The sequence below is a fragment of the Anarhichas minor genome, unplaced genomic scaffold (genome assembly GCF_050575085.1).
Source record: "Anarhichas minor isolate MPS153535 unplaced genomic scaffold, ASM5057508v1 ptg000014l, whole genome shotgun sequence".
Taxonomy (NCBI): Eukaryota; Metazoa; Chordata; class Actinopteri; order Perciformes; family Anarhichadidae; genus Anarhichas; species Anarhichas minor.
Window position 1 is genome coordinate 9,117,590 of NW_027466460.1, and position 19,470 is coordinate 9,137,059.

A 19,470-nucleotide genomic window follows, 5' to 3' on the forward strand; every position below is an offset into this window, starting at 1 on the left:
TGAGTTAAATGTTTTTACTTCAATTTATTGTTTTGTGAAGGAAGGTATTATGCCCTATTAGAGAAGACAAATAGATTTTATGTGATTCATTATTCTTTTTCTTACATTTCGAAACAACATAAAAAGAACAGGCATAACATTTAACAGAAAAATAGAAGGAAATCACAATAACTGCATTAAAATGCATCTAGATCAGGCACAGTGAGGCTTATATGAACCCAGCAACAACCCTTTAATGAACTGTGATTTATTAAAATCAGACATCTTCAGACGGTGAATGCTACAGTCGACTCTGCAGCTTATTGTTCCAGTATAAAGTAAGAGACCGTCAGTGTCTGCATGCTTTAATACCGATAGGTCTCTGGAATAGATTGATATTGTTGTTGTCATTTGGCTTGTTGAGATGTTTTTCTGAGGACTTGGTATTGGACACATTAATAATAAAACCACAGAATGATGATCCATCTATTACAATTTTTAGTAGAGCAAAGTAATCATTACTTCAGCAGAACATTGTGATGATTAATTCATAAGATAATTTGGAGAAAACACCAAGAAAAAAAGATTTGTGAAGAAACAACTTTGCTTTTCCACTCCCACTGCTTATTGTTAATAATTCATTCTAATGTATAACAACTGAAAATAGAAATTATACTCTAGTTCTTCTGGCACAAGGGTGGTACACCACAAATATCACAATATATGAGTGGATATTTGTTGATCTAGCTAGCAGTGAGCTCATCATTCTGTTGTATTGGTGTCATACTGTTGCTTTTGAAACATCAAATCAAAAATCCATCATTCATCATTTTAGAGGAGTACTCCAGCGATTTAGTGCTGCACTTAAATGAAGCTGGTGAATTCACAGAATGGTCAAAATGTCCTGACTTTTGTTCCTGAGTCAAGCTCTAAATCGCGGCAGCCTCATTTCCCTTGATGCAACCAAGAGCATCTTTTTTGTTTGACCCTCCCTAACAAGCCGACGCCCATGTCTTTTAAATTCCACCAGTTTATTCCACAAGCTTAATGCTTAAAGAAGACGGAGGGAATTATTCATCTTTTATCACAGGCTGAGAAGTAGGCTACTATTACCATCCTTGCTCTTACAAATGAAAGTTGAAATAATAACCAATAAAACACACCCTTGCCTGATTCAATACAATCAGGAGGTTTTGCTCGATAACAAAGATGATGCACAACAAGCTCCTCCAACGGTTTGAAATGGAAAACACTTTTGTCTCCTAAGTGGGTGTGTCAATAATCATGGTGTGTTTGCCTATCCCCCTATCAATGAAAAAGCATTAATTAGCAACTATTTTGAGTAGGAAACACAAAATAGCATTTAATACTATTTATTTACAACTAAAGCCTCTCATAGTAGCTGCTCAAAGTGCGGCCTGCCGGCCATTGACAGCACTCAAAAGCTGTATTAGACAAATTATGCTGTTAACAGTTCAGTCACTATAAAACAGCGCTGAATTTAACACGATTTAAGCTTGTTGGAATGGCTCTGGAAGTACAATCTACAATCTGTTGTGATGTGTTCAAATAACCAAATCAGCCCTTAAGCAAGTCCACGTCAGCTGCAAGCACAGCAGTGCACTGTGGGGATGTGTTGAGACTCATCCACCAACAGCAGTGGTGGTTAGAATTTACTACGGCCGGGGTGTTGCTGCTCCTGGGCAAAAGTCAGCTAGAGATGAAGCTGTGCTAGAACGGTCCTCCCAGAGGTCAAAAGGTCCACAGTTGTATTGAGGCCAGTGTGTCTGTATGTGCTCGGGTGTGTATGGCAGTTTCCATGCGTTACATCTTTCCCAAGAGGCCATGAAATGTAAGCCAAATCTAGAATATCATGATGGTGCGTGTGCTTATGACTACATAAATACAGGCATGCGTGATAATGTGTGCTGTATCCGAGTGGTAATCTTGGGATGAACATGTATACGGTTTGTGTTGCCTAATATCTGCAAGCACTTCTGTAACATCTATGCATATTTACATGGCAGAGAATTGTTCCTCTCAACGTGGAGAACAAGGGAACGTTTAAATTCTGAAGGCAACTAATCCAAGAAACTGGTCTGAACACCATTCAGAAGTTCATTGAGGGAAAACGCATTTTTAAATGCCATTAGCATGGACTTCACCAAGTGCTCAGTGTGACTTCGTGTACATTTTGGTTATTTAAGTCTTTGCGGTTAAATTAACAGATCATCACAGCTAAGCATTTAAAAATAAAACATTGATGTTTTTCCTGTCACATGTAAGTAAACGGATTATTATATGTCCCTGTTGAGCTCACTTCTCTTCCACTCGCCTCATCCAGACTTTGTCATTTTAAACACAGAGGATCTCTTTCAAAGCTGAAACATCATACTGGTAACTCTCTGTCCATCTTCTAAAGAAAAAAAACAAAACAATATCTACTCATTGAAACCCACTTACTTACAAACTTGACCTGCTAACGAAGACCGTTTAAAGCTCCAGAACATGCGAGTAAGAGATGCGATGGAGATTTAATTTTTTCCAGCGCTGCTTTCAACTGTCAAGCTAAATAATAATTTATGTTCACATTCAAGAACTACATGTCCTGCAAAGGAATGGGCAATATAAATAAAATCCAATAATCATAGAGTGAAATCATTATATATCATAAATCCATTGTACCTGTTCTGAGGAACTGTATATGAATGAAATAACTAGATAGGAAGTTTAATTAAGTAAATTAAATAATAATACAGCCGAGATACTACATGGCATCTCTGACGGTACACACATTTCTATCATCTCAATATATATTATATCTCCCATCTGAACTCCCGCTATCACTCACCAGAGCTATGACGTGCTCATATTTTACTATCCACTGAAGAAGCAGATTCTCTTTCAGCTTAAAATATGAATAGAAAATCCCAGTGTCATGTTTCAGATTTTTACAAAGGGCAATAAAAGACCCCTTTTTAAAGAAAATACATTCACAACTAAAAGCTAGTGGAACACAAACTAACCTAGAAGTAGTGCAGGACTACGGCTCTACAATGGCTTTCAATTGTTGTTTTCACAGTGACCTCAGGAAAAATTAAAGCACGCTTTTTGTCCTTTTTAAAAACATGTTTGCATGCTGTATGTTGCAAAATTACAATCAGGAATTCAAGTACTTGAACAAATAGTCAATTTTCTTTGCCTGTATTTTAAAATAAATATAAAAAATTAAGAACTGCTACATGGCATCAGTTACAGAATTGCTTCCACAATAGCTGCAGTGAAACATCGATTCATTTTCAAATTTCCAGTCATTTAAAAAATAAAAACAAATGCAGCTTAATGGAATGCAGGAACACAGCTGGGATCATGATATTGTCATTCATTTAGATCGCTCTCATTCAAGCACACATTCAAGCACACATTAAAAACACCACAGCCACCTCCACTTACAGTAGTTTGAATATTGGAAATAAAACAATCACCAAGCATAAAAAAAAAAAATTCAGCATTATCGCACAATCACAAAGGATGTCTGCACCTGCCCTGCAACAACTTTCAAACACGCAGTTAGCCACACCATCCAGTCAAGACAGGCACAGACATCCTGTTTCATCTCCAGCTACAAAGAGCATAAAAAGCAAAAAATTACAATAACTTGCATAGCTTTGAAGCGTACAAAAGAAAGGTCAAGGTCCACAGGTGCAAATGGTTTTAAACCATGTTACAGCTGGGTGAGACTCAGTGTTTTAGTGTACGTGCATGCACAAAGAATATGTGCACTGTGTGTGTGGAACAGACAGAATGAACAAAAACACAAAAGTTGAGGTTCAAATCACCCCTGTGCAGTGAGTGTGGAGGGCTCATTAAAGGTAAAGAGGCGAGTCGGGATCCTAAGAACAGGTGTCGTGGTTTGAAGATGGGGTTAGTAAGTTTGTACAGTGATGCATGTGTTCCTCGAGGCGGAGGAGGGGACCCCGTGGGTGGGGCAAGTCTTAGAGGGAGCTCTGGTGAGACTGGGAGTTTTTGATGTTCTTAATCTCCAGCTCCAGCTGTTTGACGCGCACGTCCCTCTGGTTGAGGAGCTCCCTCAACCGTCGGATCTCCTCCTGCTGCTTGTGGAACTTCAGTCGCAGCTGTGGACAAAACACATGCAGAATATATCAAGGGTGTCATTTCCACTAGAGACGGGGGAGACTTTTAGGCTTCAGATTCAGTTTGATTTACTCAGTAAAATCTCTGTTTTCTCCAACTGTCCAGCTGCCATAATCCAGATGTTGATACGTTCATCTAGGTCCCCCTTTAATTATTATAGTGTACGCCGCAATATTGAAAGGGTAACTTTGGTATTTTTCAACCCGGACCCTATTTTCGCATGTTTTTGTGTTTAAATGAGTAACAGGGACAACGCGTTTTGAAATTGGTTCAGTATTAACGGAGAAATCTGCAGACGGTGTTAACGGGCTGCAGTGTAATCATATCAGCCAGTTCTGTCCACTAAAAGTACTTGTTTTTGCCACCGACAGGCTCAAATTGTTCTTATAAGTGTCTGACAACATTATGAAAATGACCCTACAGAGATAGAAAACATTTTTCTTTACCTTTTGCTTGATCCGGTCTGTTTGTTATTCAGAGCAGTCTTGTTCTTAAATCTCACGTTCCATCCACATTGTCAAATTCAGCCATGAAAAATATTTCTATTAACACTGTTAATAGACTGTGTGTTGTACTGCAACACAAAACTCACCCCTCCTTTCACTAACTCCACTCACATTTCCACCCTAGTCCTCTGGCAACAAGTCACATGACACAAAAACAAACGGAAAGCAAAAGGTAAGAAAAGTGTTTTTCTCCATTTCCTTTTCCATAATGTTGTCAGCTACTTATAATAACAACCAGAGCATATCAGTAGCAAAAACAAGCACTTTTAGTGGACATAAATTGACGAGGTGCAATTGCCTGATATGATTACATTGCAGCCATTTAGCGTCTGTCGTCTACTGAACCATTTTCAAAAATTGTTGTCCCCATTAGTCACTTAGACGTAAAAACACAGCATGAAAAATACCAAAGTGACCCTTTAAGGGTAAGGCTGATGATATTCTATATTTTTTTATATCTCGTGAAAAAACCAAAGCCAACAATTTGTTGGTTAGCACCAAGCCATTGAATCCTATTGAGATGTATAAGTTTAAAAACCGGTCACAAAGATGTATTGTATATTCTGTAAACGTTATTTCCTAAAACTGCTGAAAACTTTAGCAAACATCACTCAAACAGGAGTAAATATTTGACTCGAAATACACTACAGAGTCTGTGTTTATTGTAATGAAGGAACACACACACACACACACACACACACACACACACACACACACACACACACACACACACACACACACACACACACACACACACACACACACACACACACACACACACACACACACACACACACACACACACACACACACACACACAGAGTATGTTTTTAGACTACATTGGACACACAGCAATACAATATATTGGTCGCTAGATACAGAGACAATACCGAAGTAGGATTACTTTAATGTTGGTTTTGGTAACTTCATGGGATTTATTGTCAATAACAAACATCAGCAGCCTTTCTGAGAAGCAGCTGTATGTATTGGACTTTTCTTTTACCCAAGGTTTTGCATTTCTCAGGTCGAATGTGATTGGGGGAGCTTGTTTACGCAGCCTGACAGGACCCTACTCAGCCTCCTCTGCGTGCGTTTGAGGAAAACATCTTTAAATTCATATTTTTATTTACTGCTGACAGTGCAGTTTTATTATTCCAATGAAAAGATGCCAACTGAACATCAATCAAAGTGACGACTCTAAGATTTTTTTCATTTAAGTTTTAAAGTCTTGTCATACTTCATTCAATTTATTCCATCTTAATTTTATGGTTCTCTGGATATACTTTTCAGGGTTAGTGAATTAACAAGATAGAAATTCAAGCCACATTTCTAATTCTTCCGTTGGACTTAGTTCTATATCATTTCACCATAAAGTGTAATTACGCAGGTTGTAAATAAATAGCATTCGCATGGTTTTTAGACCCATGCCCTTACAAACAAAACTCGAAGAATGACAAAAATCATCCGGTACCTCATTCTCTGTCCTGGGCGGAGTGCAAAGTGCGAGTTCTTCTCCGTTGCTGACGGGTGTCCGACTCCTGCCGTCCTCTGTATTGCCGCTGTCCTCGCTGCCGTCTTTGGTTCCCACTTGGTCCTGAATGTAAGACAGCTGCAGCATGCCTGGTCTGCTGCGAGACCTGCGAGTGTCCAGCGAGTTTCCCCATCCCTTGCTCATCTCGGAGTACGACTCTGCTACTTGACTTCCAGGCTTAAGAGACATTAGCACCGGACCTGGAGGACAAAGAAAGAGGAGCTGAATGATCCTGAAATGAGAATAAATGTTCTCAGAGATTAACCCTGATGAATTGTCATAAATTAAAACTACCTGACATTACATAAAGAAGTTCAAATCAGTCCTACCTTGACCAGCTACAACGTTTGCTCATGTACTTCTACTTAAAGTGCTGAAGTAAATGATATTTGTACTACTTTCACCACTGGTAAGGAATTATCATAATTACATTAGACACTATAGAACTATGACAGTAGTGACACAAAATACACCTTTAGTATGGCAAAAAAAAACCTTTGAATTAAAGCAAGAACTCAGAATATAGTATGTGATCTTGATTCCACCGAGCCATACTTGTATTTTCTTTTCTGGTATATTTGAACCCTGATCATGATTCACTTCGGAGCAGCTTACCACCAGATCTGTAGACCTCGCCAACATTTATAAATGTGTCACACATACATTAGTGCTGACCTTTATCAATGCCGCTGAGCCATTCCTCTGCAGACAAAGCAGGCTTGTTACCAGCAGTCATTGGATAGATGTCTTCTTGGTATGACTCTGACTAGAAACACATGCACAGTACATTTCAGACAGACGTACTTTTCGCACACCAAATTAGGTCTCATCAGCTTCAAAATGAAGGCATTTCTTTTACATATTTCCTCTGGTGTTTGTGTGAGTGGATGTGCTCTCACCCTGCGGGGTACGATCATTGAGAGAGGCTCAATAAGATTCTTGATCGTCACCAGTTTGTAGAACCTGAACACTTCACAGGAGCTCACATCCAGACCTCTCTTTGGCATCACACCTGAAGGAAGACACACAGTTTTACTCTGTTGTATAGGAAACCCACTTTTTCTGCAGCACTACTGTGCTATAATATACTTATATTATTGAGCGTTAAGAACAATTACTTTACACTGAAAGTGTGCTGACTGATGGAGATAAGGTAGACAAAACACAACTGCAAATAAGATAAAATAAGATGGTGAAATAAGATAAAATAAGATAGTGTAATCACATTATGGCTTGAAAAGAAAGAGATTAATGCTATTAACTTTGCAATATGCAAAAGTGTACGAAGGCCCTTCGACCGGTGCACATGTATGTTCATATTGCAATGGAAAAATCAAAAAGTGTCAATGCAGGATCATACCCGCCCACAGCACCATGTTCAGTAAAAAAAATGATTGGCTTTTTAACACCCACCTTAATTAAAATAAATAGATATTTTCTGTTCATTTGACCTTTACGATGACTTTGGCATTTATTTCCTTACATTTTCTGGACTGCTTTCAAGTTTCAAGTTCTTAATTGTCATATGCCCAAAACTACAGAAAAGCCATCATTGGCAGTGAAAATCTTAGATCTCAGGCTCAAATATGTGAAAAAAAAAACAAGCAAGTAAAAAAACGAAATAATCTAAAACACAAAGTAGTGGAAGTTAAGGGAAACACTATATTTTTAAAGTTTCAGTTAAAACAGGACTTTAATTCAGAACATTACCTCAAAGGCTGAAAATGAGTCTAATATAAGCAGTTTCATGTCGAAACTACGGTTGTAAGAACCCGGCAACATTTGGAAGTAGAATCTGAACTACTTCCATTTAACTATATCCTTGTTTTGCCTCTAAACGAGCCTGACTGCGTGTCACTTCACGTGATCTGCGACTTCACCTCGATCAGCCGGTTTGGCTATTCAAATATTGCAGGCTTATTTGCACAGCAGCTTTGCTTACAGTTGAAAGAGAGTCACCACGACCAGAAGGCAGGCAGAGTTTCCAAACAGCCATATTTTAGTAAATAAATTCTTAAATCCAACATTTTGGAGACTGATTAAAAAACATAGTCCCAGTGTGTGTGTGTGTGTGTGTGTTTGTATTTCTTACCCATTCCTTTCTGAGGTAGGTTTGACCGGTACTCTGTTAGATAGTAGATATATGGTTTTTCTGAGCTGATCTCATAGTACCTCATATTTCCGTCACCCTGACAGAGACAAGAGAAGACTTTGTAACAATAATATTAAAAGTATTTTGTGTATAAAGACGTTCTAGTTGCTTTCAGAGACCCACCTTCCCAGCAAGGTACAGCATGTGTGTGTCTGGGTCGTAGAAAGGAAAGATGAGTCCTGACGAACCATCCAGGTTCTCTTGTGACAAAGGCACAGACAGATCGTCCTACAAACACACACCAGGATCAAAAAACAAACACTTCAGCACCAGCAACATGGACAACATTCCCTCATATCAAAAAAACACTCAATCATTTAAATCCACTTCTACATGAAAAGCACTCTCCGGCACTGAATAAAAAAACAGAGTGCTTAGTCCCTAATCCCTGTTTTGGCTTTAATCTTCCACCCACGATACACTCTCACAAATCAAAACACACCAAAGTCCACCGGTTTGTCCACTAGATGGCAGAGTTGTGTTTGCGAGAGAGTGAGCATTGCATTAGCCTCACTGCATCAACCTCAGGGATCACACGTTTGTATTTGGTTTTTTTTTTACACTCCAAGTATCTGATCCATACATGAGGCCATTTGAAACAAATTATGATAAATCAATGATTTGTTGAAAACCCTTTCCCAAAGTTCATTATGTCCAAAAGGTTCCACTTTCCTCACCTTTTTCTCTTAACATTTCCTTTCTATACTTCTCTCAATATTCAACCGTCCTTTTTTCTTTTATCCTGAATCTTTACTACTCAGAGGTTTTAATGACGTGAGACAGGAAATAGGGCCGTCTAGACTCGGGACATCTCTGCCAAATATGAAATATTGTTAATTCTCTACTATTGGGATTATTCCTATTTCTGGGTCTTTGCTCTCATCATTTTCTTGACATTTTCTTCTTATGTGGATTGTCTACATGCACTGTAGTTAAGTCATCTGTGTATATCACTATTTATTGTTGTTAAATTGAATCAATCTAGAATTACAGCCTCTCAGTTGTGTGCCACCGCCAAACAGGGAAGTTGCAGTTTATATTCATGTCTGTCTAAAATGTCATCATTTTATCCAGTTAACTATTTGTTACTATTACTACTATTTTGATTATCTATTAATCAAAATAGTTACTTTTCAAGTAGAAATGTCGAACATTCGCCGATTATCCAACAGTAAACTAAACATCTTGGACTGTTGATCGAATACAACAAGATATTTGAATACAAACTCAAAGGTCCAACTTTAATCTTTTTCAGAGCGTCAGACTGCATCTCATGGTCTGTATCAGTGAGTGGAGCTGGTTCAGGCGTCACCACATGACCGAAGTGTGGAACTCCGGTCACCTGATAACAATTGATAGTATGCGTCATCACATAACAGAAGCGCCACATATTGAAACCAGATCCGGCTGACCATGATTAAGACCGTGAAATGTGCATTACAGCGCAGAAAAAGCAAGGTTTTTGGACCTTTGAGGTGAGGTGATTCTGTTACAAAATACTTCCTGCGCTGTAATTTGCTCTCACCTGATCCCACAGAGCAAACTGTCGGTCGTTGTAACGTGAAGTGCCCGATGTGAAGAGCATCTTCATGTTGCCCAGGAACAGCACCTTGCTGGCTTTGTGTGTCTTGCAGTTGGATTCCTGCAAACACAACAGGCTTAAAACAAAGCAGCAAGCATACTAAACATTTGATGTCTTTACATTACATTACATTACAGCACTGTGATGTAATGTTTCTTATGTTTCCAGGTGAGCTTGTTTAGCAGGCCAAAGTAGCGAGAGCGGACTGATACAAAGTGTGTGAGTCAGTGGCTGGTGACCCACAGGTCTGTGGAGCTATGCCATGGGCCTGCTCTGGCCAGAGGGGTCAGTTTTGGCTGTGTGGTGCTGGATGAGTGCCTGGGCTGGGAAGAGGGAACGAGGCAGGAACTCCCACTTATGCAATATTGGCTGAGATGCTATTGTACAAGACATCTAAGGCTTGTGGTTTTTAGGTTTTATTGATTTTCACTGAAAAAAATATCTTGATTTTTCCAGAGGAACACCTGCAGTTTTTTCATTGCAGTTTAAACTACATGAGGTTCTTTTTACGAAGAGTGCATCTAAAAAAAGCTTCCAGTCAAAGTTTGAGAGAAAAGGTGAATGAGCTGCTGATAATGCAACAGAGTCCTTAAAACCTATTTAAAAAACAAGAAATGGTTCAGCTAAAAATAGTTTGTGCTAAAAATATGTTATATTTAAAAAATATATTTTTGTATTTCTTTTATATGTGCTTTTTATACATTTTTTTAAATATCTGAAATAAACAAATAAATTCCTGTGTTTGTTGAAAAATAAATAAATAATAATATCCCTAACTACAGGTTTTCTTTACAGTTATTTAGATGAACTGGTACATAGCATAGTAACTACCTTTAAAATTAGAGCACTCAAATTTAACTACAGAATTGTCTGAAAACAGGTAAAGACAACACACACACACACACACACACACCTGCAGTAGGTTTCCTGAGCGCGGCTCTATGAGTCGGACCTTCCTGTCCTTGCAGGTGGTGGCAAAGAGGCTCCCCTCTGTGTTGAAAGACATGGAGAGGACGACGTCTGTGTGGTGGCTGATTGTCCGTACGGGGTTTTTTATCACTTGCTCAGGACAGTCCAGGTTCCAGATCATCACCTGGAGGTGTAAATTACACACCGATGTAAATACACACACGCACAGAAATTCAACAATCAACAACAAGTTTGGAGAGAAACTCAGTTTTTGTACTTGAGACTTGGCTTCGAAATGTTGTGGGAAATAAACGTATTGATTCGAACATTCATACTGACAATAGCTTTTATCCACTAAAAAGTCTAAAATATATTTTTATTTTATTTTATGTAAAAGTGCTTCAGGACTCTTATTGGTTCTGACTTCACTCGGTTCTCTATATTAAAAGCTGGCTACATGTGAAGCAAACTGGTTTGTATGAAGTGATGTCTGATTACATCTAAAAGTAAACGTCTTTACAGCTGTTCGCACAGTCAAAAGTGGGGCGACTTGGTATTATTTATTGGTATTATTATACTTAATACAGATCAGCAACAATCAGCGGGTTGCGTCGTCATAGTGAGTAATCTCGATCATGATATATGAACAAGAACTGGGCTGATGTGACCCGTTTGGCTGCTTGGTAATACATATTACGTAATAGCTTGTCGTTTTATGTGGCTGTGTTAGGGTTAGTGTGTGTGTGTTACCTGGTAGTCATAGCCCGTACTGAAGAGGATGTTGTTAGCGGTCGGGTGCCACTCAATGAGGCCCACTCTGCGGCTGTGACCCTGAAGCTCCTTCCACGCTGCTGTGAGGTTCGTCCGCACACCATGAGGAGGGATTTCCCACACTTTCACCTGTAGACACACACAGGAAACCACGTAAACAAACACACAATGTATCTAAGAACACATTTTTTGACAAAGACTTGTGCATACAAAACATATGAAGAACTTATAAAACATGATGTATAAAACATTTCATGGTTCCTGATTCTCAAATGTGAAGATCTTCTGCTTTTCCTTTGAATTGTTTTACTTTTGGGTTCTGGGCTGCATTGCACACTATCTTTTAGAATTGTTACCTACTAAACATTCAATCTATTGCTTGAAAAAATAATCAGCAACAATGTTTACTGAGGTAATAAATCAATTGAGAAGTTGGGTAATTTTCTTATCGACTTCTGTACAATCTGAGTTAATTTTGCAACCAGAGGAGTCGCCCTCTGACGGCCGTTTGAAAGAATGCAAGTTCAAGGTACTTCCTCAATGGCTTCACTTTTCAGACCCAAAAGGTTGCTGCGTGGTGTAACAATTGTTTCAGTGTGGTATTAGCACTTTTACTTGAGTAAAGACTCTGAATACTTTCTCCACCTCTGCAAACACACACACACAAAACAAACACTCTGCTCTTAATACCTCTAAATCTATGAAAATAGATTCCCTGAATAGGGAAAATAAATGACACACTTTACAAAAACAGTCTTAAACCCGGTTGACTCTTCCTTTTGTCTTTCTGTGTACGGGGATTTATCTGCCAACTCAGGGCTGAGGAATGTGTGGAATGACTTCTAGTTGTTCTTGAACGCTAAAGAGCGAGGCAATAAAATGACCTCCCTGCTGCTACATGTTCATAACGCAGGGAAATGATAGCACATCAGTGAACCATTTTGAAAATGTACTTTGTGTGTGTACAAACCGTGGTGTCCTCGGAGCAGGAGGCGATGCAGTAGTCGTTGAAGGGATTCCATTTGACGTCTAACACGTTGCCTCTGTGGCCCGATATTCGGGGGTGCTGAGGATCAACTTTACCCGTCTGATATACAAACAGACAAAAAAAAACACGTTAACTATGTAGCTAGTTAGCTCAGCACAGGGGTGTCCAAACTTTTTTCAAAGAGGGCCAGATTTGACAATGTGAAAATGCCCAAGGGTCAACAGTCCCTGCTGACATTATTTTAAACAATACAAGTAGCCTATACATACATTGTTATTTAATCATTTTATTTTCAATGACAGCAAATAGCAATGTAACCAAATGTAAGCATTCATGTGTTAACAAATCTCAACAACTATTCTGCCTTTCTTTCACATCTTGAAAGTCAGATAACACAAAGAACAAGCCATCTAAAAGCTAATTACATAGAAACCGATCAATATTCTCACCTCAAGACAATCTTAATGATGACTTAGTGAGGGTAATGAAAAGTTGTCTCACATTTAAGTTCAACACACATGAAACAGGCTAACGAAAGAAATCAAGTTGTCTCTTAGTATCTGATGATGGCTCTGATGATGAGTGTTACGAGCCAGGCAAACATTAGCAAACTGTCTTCTTCTCGGGGCAAATGTTTTCTGCTATTTTCTTTGATAAACTTTGTCATGTTTGTCATGTTTAGCAACTACCATGGCCACTTGGTAGCTTACTTTGATGATGTTTTCATGTGAAAAGGACCGCTGCTGTGAGGCCAAGTTATCTTGGAGTTGCTTCACTTTTCTAGCTCGGTCGCTCTCTGATAGCTTGTTGTAGCATTAGCATGTTTGGTCTCGTAGTGTCTCTTTACATTATATTCCTTAAACAAGGCAACAGTCTCATGACTAATTAGGCAGACACAGTTGTTTCGGTTTTCGGTGAAAAAATGATTGCGATCTCCACCTCTCCTGGAAGCGGCGGCCCTCATTATCGACTTTCCTTTTTTTTTTTTACTTGCCGTAACATGACAGTTCAAGGGTCAGAGCCAATTTCAAACAGCCAGACAGTTACAGAGTGGTGCTGCCACCATGAGGTGAAAAGAGGAATTGCATGTTGAATTTGTATGATTTATTCATTCCGTTTTGACTGTGCTGGCGGGCCATAAATAATGCATTTTAAGACAGAAGGTGCGGGCCATATAAAATCTGACCTCGGGCCGTGATTGGCCCGCTGGCCGGACTTTGGACATGCCTGGCTTAGCATAAAGACTGGAAGCAGGGGGAAACAGCTAGCCTGGCTCTCTTCAAATTCATGTTAAAATCTGTCTACAAGTAGCTCTACAGCTTACTGATTAACGCGTTAGATCAAATTTGTTGTGGGCCATTAAATCAAAAATGAGATAAAACATGCTGAAAGGTCCCGTGGAGATCAGGGGAACTGCAGAGTCTGATGCAAATTATCTGAGGTTTTATCATGTTGTCATTTATTGTTAAAATAAAACTCAATCAATTTAGCATTGCACTCCTATAAAGTTGTCAGATTTACGGTGGACAGTTTGAAAAAAAAAAAAAGGATTTTAAAAACGGATATCTTACGTTGCCTACATTACCCACAATGCAACTCAATCACTACCAGTTTGGGTGGAGATGTGGGTGTGTTATAATAGTAGCGGCTAATGTAGCCTCAAACTGCAAGCCTCAAGCAAAGAAGAGGAGCGGGTCAAAGAAGTCTGGTAAAAGATTTGTCGTTTTCAGACCAAACCAAGGCATCAGACATCTTTATACAACGTTTTCCACATATGCAGTTGTACTTCCAAAGTCCTGTAAGCTGACTAATGAAATTGAAACTTCCCCTTTCATATAAAAATATTGGTTCGAGCAGCTTTAAAGATAGCCGGATGAAATATAGAACAGGTCCGGTTGATCTGTGGAGGTTGGTGAAAGTGTCCCAGCTTGCCTTGCAGTCAGACTCCTCTTGACATTAACATGAAACCCCTTAAACTGAAGGTGGAATGGCACAAAACGTTTGGGACACACGCCCTGGTTTTCCATGATCCTGTTACAAGAGTCTTGAAGATTTTCTGCCTCAACAAGACTGCTAATTATGCTGTTTGTACAAACACAACAATCCCTCTACTGACACACTCCCACCTGCAGGCTAGATTACTGTGCAGGTAAGGTGTGTGTGTGTGGAACATGGGAATGATGTAACAAGTATCTGTGTTTTCCTGCAAACCTGACGCATGCACAAGTGAGTAAACCATAGCATTTCTGTTCAACGTGTTAACTACTTTCTCCACAGAACAATACCTTATCTGTGAGTGCACACACATGGACGGGAGGTAGACTGTATATAATAAGAGGTGAAGGGCGGCAGACGTGGGACGTTTCACCTCCTTGAGACAGTTAAAGGAGGAGAAGAGGGGGGTCAAAAGATGAGTTATTTCATTCCTAAGCTCGTATGCAGTTCCTGACCATGCCAGGAAGGTGGTGATAACTCACCGAGACGATTTAATAGATGGAGAGAGGGAAAAAGGAGGGAGAGGTGTTCAGCTTGATGAATGGCTCTGGACTAGAGATATACAGCAGGACCGTAAATCTAACCGGCACACGAGTGAGGAAGTCTGGCTCAGTTTACTTGAGAGATCCCTATTGTTACTGATAACACCAGTGGATGTGATAATGTGCATAAATAACGTCTGGGAGAGTATTTGATTGATCACATTTAAGGTGAAGTTTGTGAGTGAGATAAGATAGAATAATGAGGAGGAAAAAAAAGACCACATGTAATGTTTAGGTTGGAGTGAAAAAGCTGCCGGGGGTTTCCTGGTATTTGGAGATTTTGTTTTGGCTCCAGTGCCGACGTCCTATTTATAATCTGACAGCAGAGCTGTCTTTTCTAGGTGTGCTGTGTGTGCATGAGCAAAGAGGGAAACAATGGGAGGCATTGAAGTCAGCAGATGAACCCAATAAAATGTATTTTTCAAAAAAAAAATATATAAAAACAATCTGCTTTCCTAATCACTTCTGACGTGAACTTACATCTTTTGTAAACTGTCCAGCTTTTTGGTTGAAGCCAACTTCAGTTATGAGTCCAATTTGTCATGTTGATTTTCCCTGTTTCTCCTGTTGTGTGCCTGCTAGGTAGCTAGCTGGAAGAAACCTTAAGCATCATGCTCATTGGCAACAGTATTAACTATCTTTTTACGCTGAGCAAAATAATAACTATGAGGAACTACAAGGATCATAAGTAATTCTTTCTTCTTTTTTGTTTGCAGAGATATTGTTCAGGATGTCAAATCTTTCTACAATGCTTTTTGAACAGCAGCCACAGTGATTTTCTCCGGCCCGTATAATCAGACTGAATTGTCATTTTATTTCACTTAATTATTAGTCTGACTGACATTATGTTGATGTTAGCTGATTATTCTGTTTCGTTTTGCTTTAACCAGTTATGAGTGATGCATCTCCTTGATATGAGGATTTAGGAGTTCATTATTAGCCATGCAACAACATGTACAGTTGTTATTCTTGATGCTATTTTTCATTTATTTCGCTACATTTAAGTATGTCAATCTTTTATCAATGTAGAAAAGTTGAGTTGTGTTTTAGAGTGAGAACCCTGTTGAGGGGCATTTCAAGTGTAGAGCTGTGGACAGGATGCAAAGTTACACGTTTACATACATTTTATATGCAAGAAGTTCTTGCCTGACTAATGTTTCACCACTGCACCTTTCAAAATAATGTGTGTCCAGTACAACGCCCCCCACCACAACCTCAAACTGCATAAGCTGTGTACACAACATCATTAAATAATGAAAAAAAGATGGAGATTCAGAGGTCTGGAGCCAGGCCTTTTCCCCCTTGTAGGAAGATAAATTGTCTCTCATCAGAGTACATATCAACAAAACATATCACAGTATCCACTATCAACATCCGGAGAGAAACAGTGCACATGCCACTTTAAAAAGCTGACATCAGTCTGTAAAATCTGCCACGAGATGGGAGATACTCACATGATGGATAGGCAGCACCAGGAAGGCCCCTCCCCCGGCACACTCAGTGATGACTGCCAGGAAACGTGGGTTGACGGCACAGAAGTTGTTGTCCTGTACGCTGCATGTGATTGGCACGCCATCATAGCAGCTCTCCTTGGTGGCGGCCTTACCGAACACGTGGCGGAACTTGGAGCTGCGGTACTGAGGACGCCATGTCATCTGAGGGAAGAGGATGGGAGGGGGAGGGGGGGGGGGGGTCAGTCAAGGAGAATCATCTCTCACAGATATGTTGATGGAGTTTCTTTTATTTATATATAGGTGTGTATTATAGTATTATACAATAACACGAAATAACACGAAAGTGGATGAAGCCTTGAATCATTTTGTTTCAGTTGGCTCTCTGCAGGATTACTAAGGGATCTATGGAGAACAATTTAATATAGTCTTGGTTGAGCATATGCAAGCTGTCTATCAGAAGGTTTGGTACTCCAGTAATATAAGCATGCTACAGTAATTCCTCCATTTAACAATAGTGAGAAAATCTAAACAGAATAGCCACAGTACAAATACACTGAAAAGAAAGGCGACTTTTGAACAACAAAGGATAGAAGGCCTTTGAATAAACCTTAAGCACTCATTCTCCACACATAATACACATTAAAATGGTTTCAACCAATGTAATTTGTATTTAAATGCTGATAGTGCATTTCCTTTAAAATGACAATTTCTTGTGGTGTTCCACAAGGTAATAATTTAGTCCCACTTTTATTCCCATTATCTGTTAATGATGTGAGCTTTTGCTCGATCCCTACTCTTAATCGTTAAATTCAGATTATTCGGACCTGCTCGTGTCTCACAGTAAAAATAATATGGTAAAATAACACTGAGCATGTCAGTGCAGTGTGTTCAAATGTACGATGTAATGGAATAAGCATTCAAGCACAGATATTTGTTAATTATAGCGGTTGTATTTTAAGGTCAACACGTGACTGGTAAAAATCCAAGGAACTAAGTAACACCAGTGATAGCGTCATTGTGATGGTGACTTTCTCTTTATGTTGCTACTTCAGAGCTTCATAGAGATAATTATTTCTCATGATTTCTGTATGAAATATGTTGTTTTTAGGATACTTCGGCATTTAAAATATGGAACATAAATAAGGCGAAAGAAACCTTTGATTCTTCCCAAATCCTGAGTCTCTTTTTAACCACTTTCCTTATGCCAGTCGATGCATATGTCATTATTTTGAGAGATAAGTGGCTCTGGTCCGCTGGGACGAGGTCTGACAAGCCGGCATGTCTGCTCTGCTACTCTGCCTGGCTCCCTGCCTGCCTGCTGCATGGTCATTACTTATAAATTAGGGGTGGAGGAGGCTGATGGACAAGATGCTAATGGAAAAAAATGGACCCAAACAACAACAACAACACAGAGAGAGAGCAAGGAAGTAAATGAAATGGGGCAAAGTAAGACAGCAGGAGGAACAGCACGAATCACACCTAAAAACAATTCCTGTCCTTAAAAACAATGACATAATTCTCCTGTTTCATGTGGGCTGCCCACTGGCCTTCCTGATGATGGCTAAATAAATACAACCAAGATGCAATCAATGTTATATGAAATTAAAATGACAGCATTTGGTTGACATGATGCAGGTGTGGCTACAGGATCGCTGCCTGGAAAGAAGCTGAGCAGGGAATGAAACTGACAGACGGAGAACATGTGGTTAAAGAAAATAAATCTCTCAGTAACAGAAATACACAGGTGGAGATTGTGACTATGTCTCGGTTCGCTCTTCTCACCTTCTACCCCGAGGCCGTCACAGAGAGCCTGCTGTCACACTGGAATGTCTCGCTACCTGAAGAGACGCTTCATTAAACTCTCAGGTGTTTAAGAGTCTGACTGCCTCTCTCTCTCTCTATCTATCTCTCTCTATATATCTCCATATATAGATATAGATATATATATATATATATATATATATATATGCTATAGGAAGTAAGTTATTCGTCTTCTGTAAACTCAAACATCTCTAATAACACGTGTTGCAAGCATAAGCACCCAAAATACATTCTTGATCATTATCACCCCTTTGTGCGTGCGATTAAAAGATATGTTACCTGCTACAATAACAAAACCAATATTTTAAAAAGGTAACTTCCTCATTGTAACTTGAATATGCCAAACAGCACATGAGGCAGACACCAATTAAAGGCATGTGAGAAATCCCTATTGACCTCACTGAGAGAAACAAACCGTTTCCTGCTTTAGCACATGCTATGCAATGCACATCTAGGGTGATATAATCAGCATTCATGTATTGCTGAGGCTTACAAGACCAGCGGGAGAGGCTTCCAGGGAAGACAGCTAAGACATCTTGTCACATGTAAAGCAGGTTGTAATCAGGCCAGTGGCAGCTTCCTCTCTGCTGCGTCTTGCAGCAGGTACACAGCAGGGCTGCATGGTGGGCGGCCTGCCTCACAGAACTGATGACGAAAACACTACTCAGGCTATTTTTACACCAGCTTCTTGCTGATCAATAGACAGTCAGGCACGTTTCACTGACAGCTGAAAAACGGTTTTATTCACAAGGCTTCTTTGACAGGCTTTATGTCTGGCAAAATACAAAGAAATGCAGTTGTTTTTGTCAGAGGGAAATTTATTTTAGTCCGTGACCTGTGAGTCACAGCAGCAACCGCATTAAGGGGGCTGTAAAAACAGTCATAAAAGTAAACTGAAAACACAGATATGACTTTCGAAAAAAAGAGATATTGTACATCTGGTTTGCTCTGCCTGAGTTCTTGTGTGGGTCTGTACTTGTATATAGACGTGCAAAGCATACGTATGCACCTATACCTCACCTACAGGCTGTCTTTTAAGCACCTCATAAACTCGTACGCTAGCAGCCACTCCTCTCTTTGGCTTG

The 19,470-nt window shown here is 39.5% G+C and overlaps 1 protein-coding gene across 1 annotated transcript; it reads right to left on the reverse strand.

The window, feature by feature from the left end:
* Positions 1 to 1,716: 1,716 nt before the first annotated feature.
* On the reverse strand, positions 1,717 to 16,765 carry coro2aa (coronin 2Aa). The gene is made up of 11 exons (XM_076091358.1): positions 16,565 to 16,765; positions 12,556 to 12,672; positions 11,565 to 11,714; positions 10,819 to 10,998; positions 9,849 to 9,965; positions 8,447 to 8,551; positions 8,264 to 8,360; positions 7,071 to 7,183; positions 6,847 to 6,937; positions 6,112 to 6,371; positions 1,717 to 4,115 (listed from the first exon to the last, which is right to left on the reverse strand). Exons 1-11 carry the CDS (start codon positions 16,763 to 16,765, stop codon positions 3,975 to 3,977), a joined length of 1,572 nt encoding a protein of 523 aa, XP_075947473.1. The 3' UTR covers positions 1,717 to 3,974.
* Positions 16,766 to 19,470: the final 2,705 nt, after the last annotated feature.

Bases quoted from the DNA above. Each gene is read 5' to 3' on its own strand.
- coro2aa (XM_076091358.1), bottom strand. From the start codon at position 16,765: ATGACATGGCGTCCTCAGTACCGCAGCTCCAAGTTCCGCCACGTGTTC. The intron at 6,938-7,070 runs GTGAGAGCACAT...ATGTGTTTCTAG, and splicing joins CAATGATCGTACCCCGCAGG to TCAGAGTCATACCAAGAAGA. The intron at 4,116-6,111 runs GTACCGGATGAT...TTTTGTCCACAG, and splicing joins CGCCCAGGACAGAGAATGAG to CTGCGACTGAAGTTCCACAA.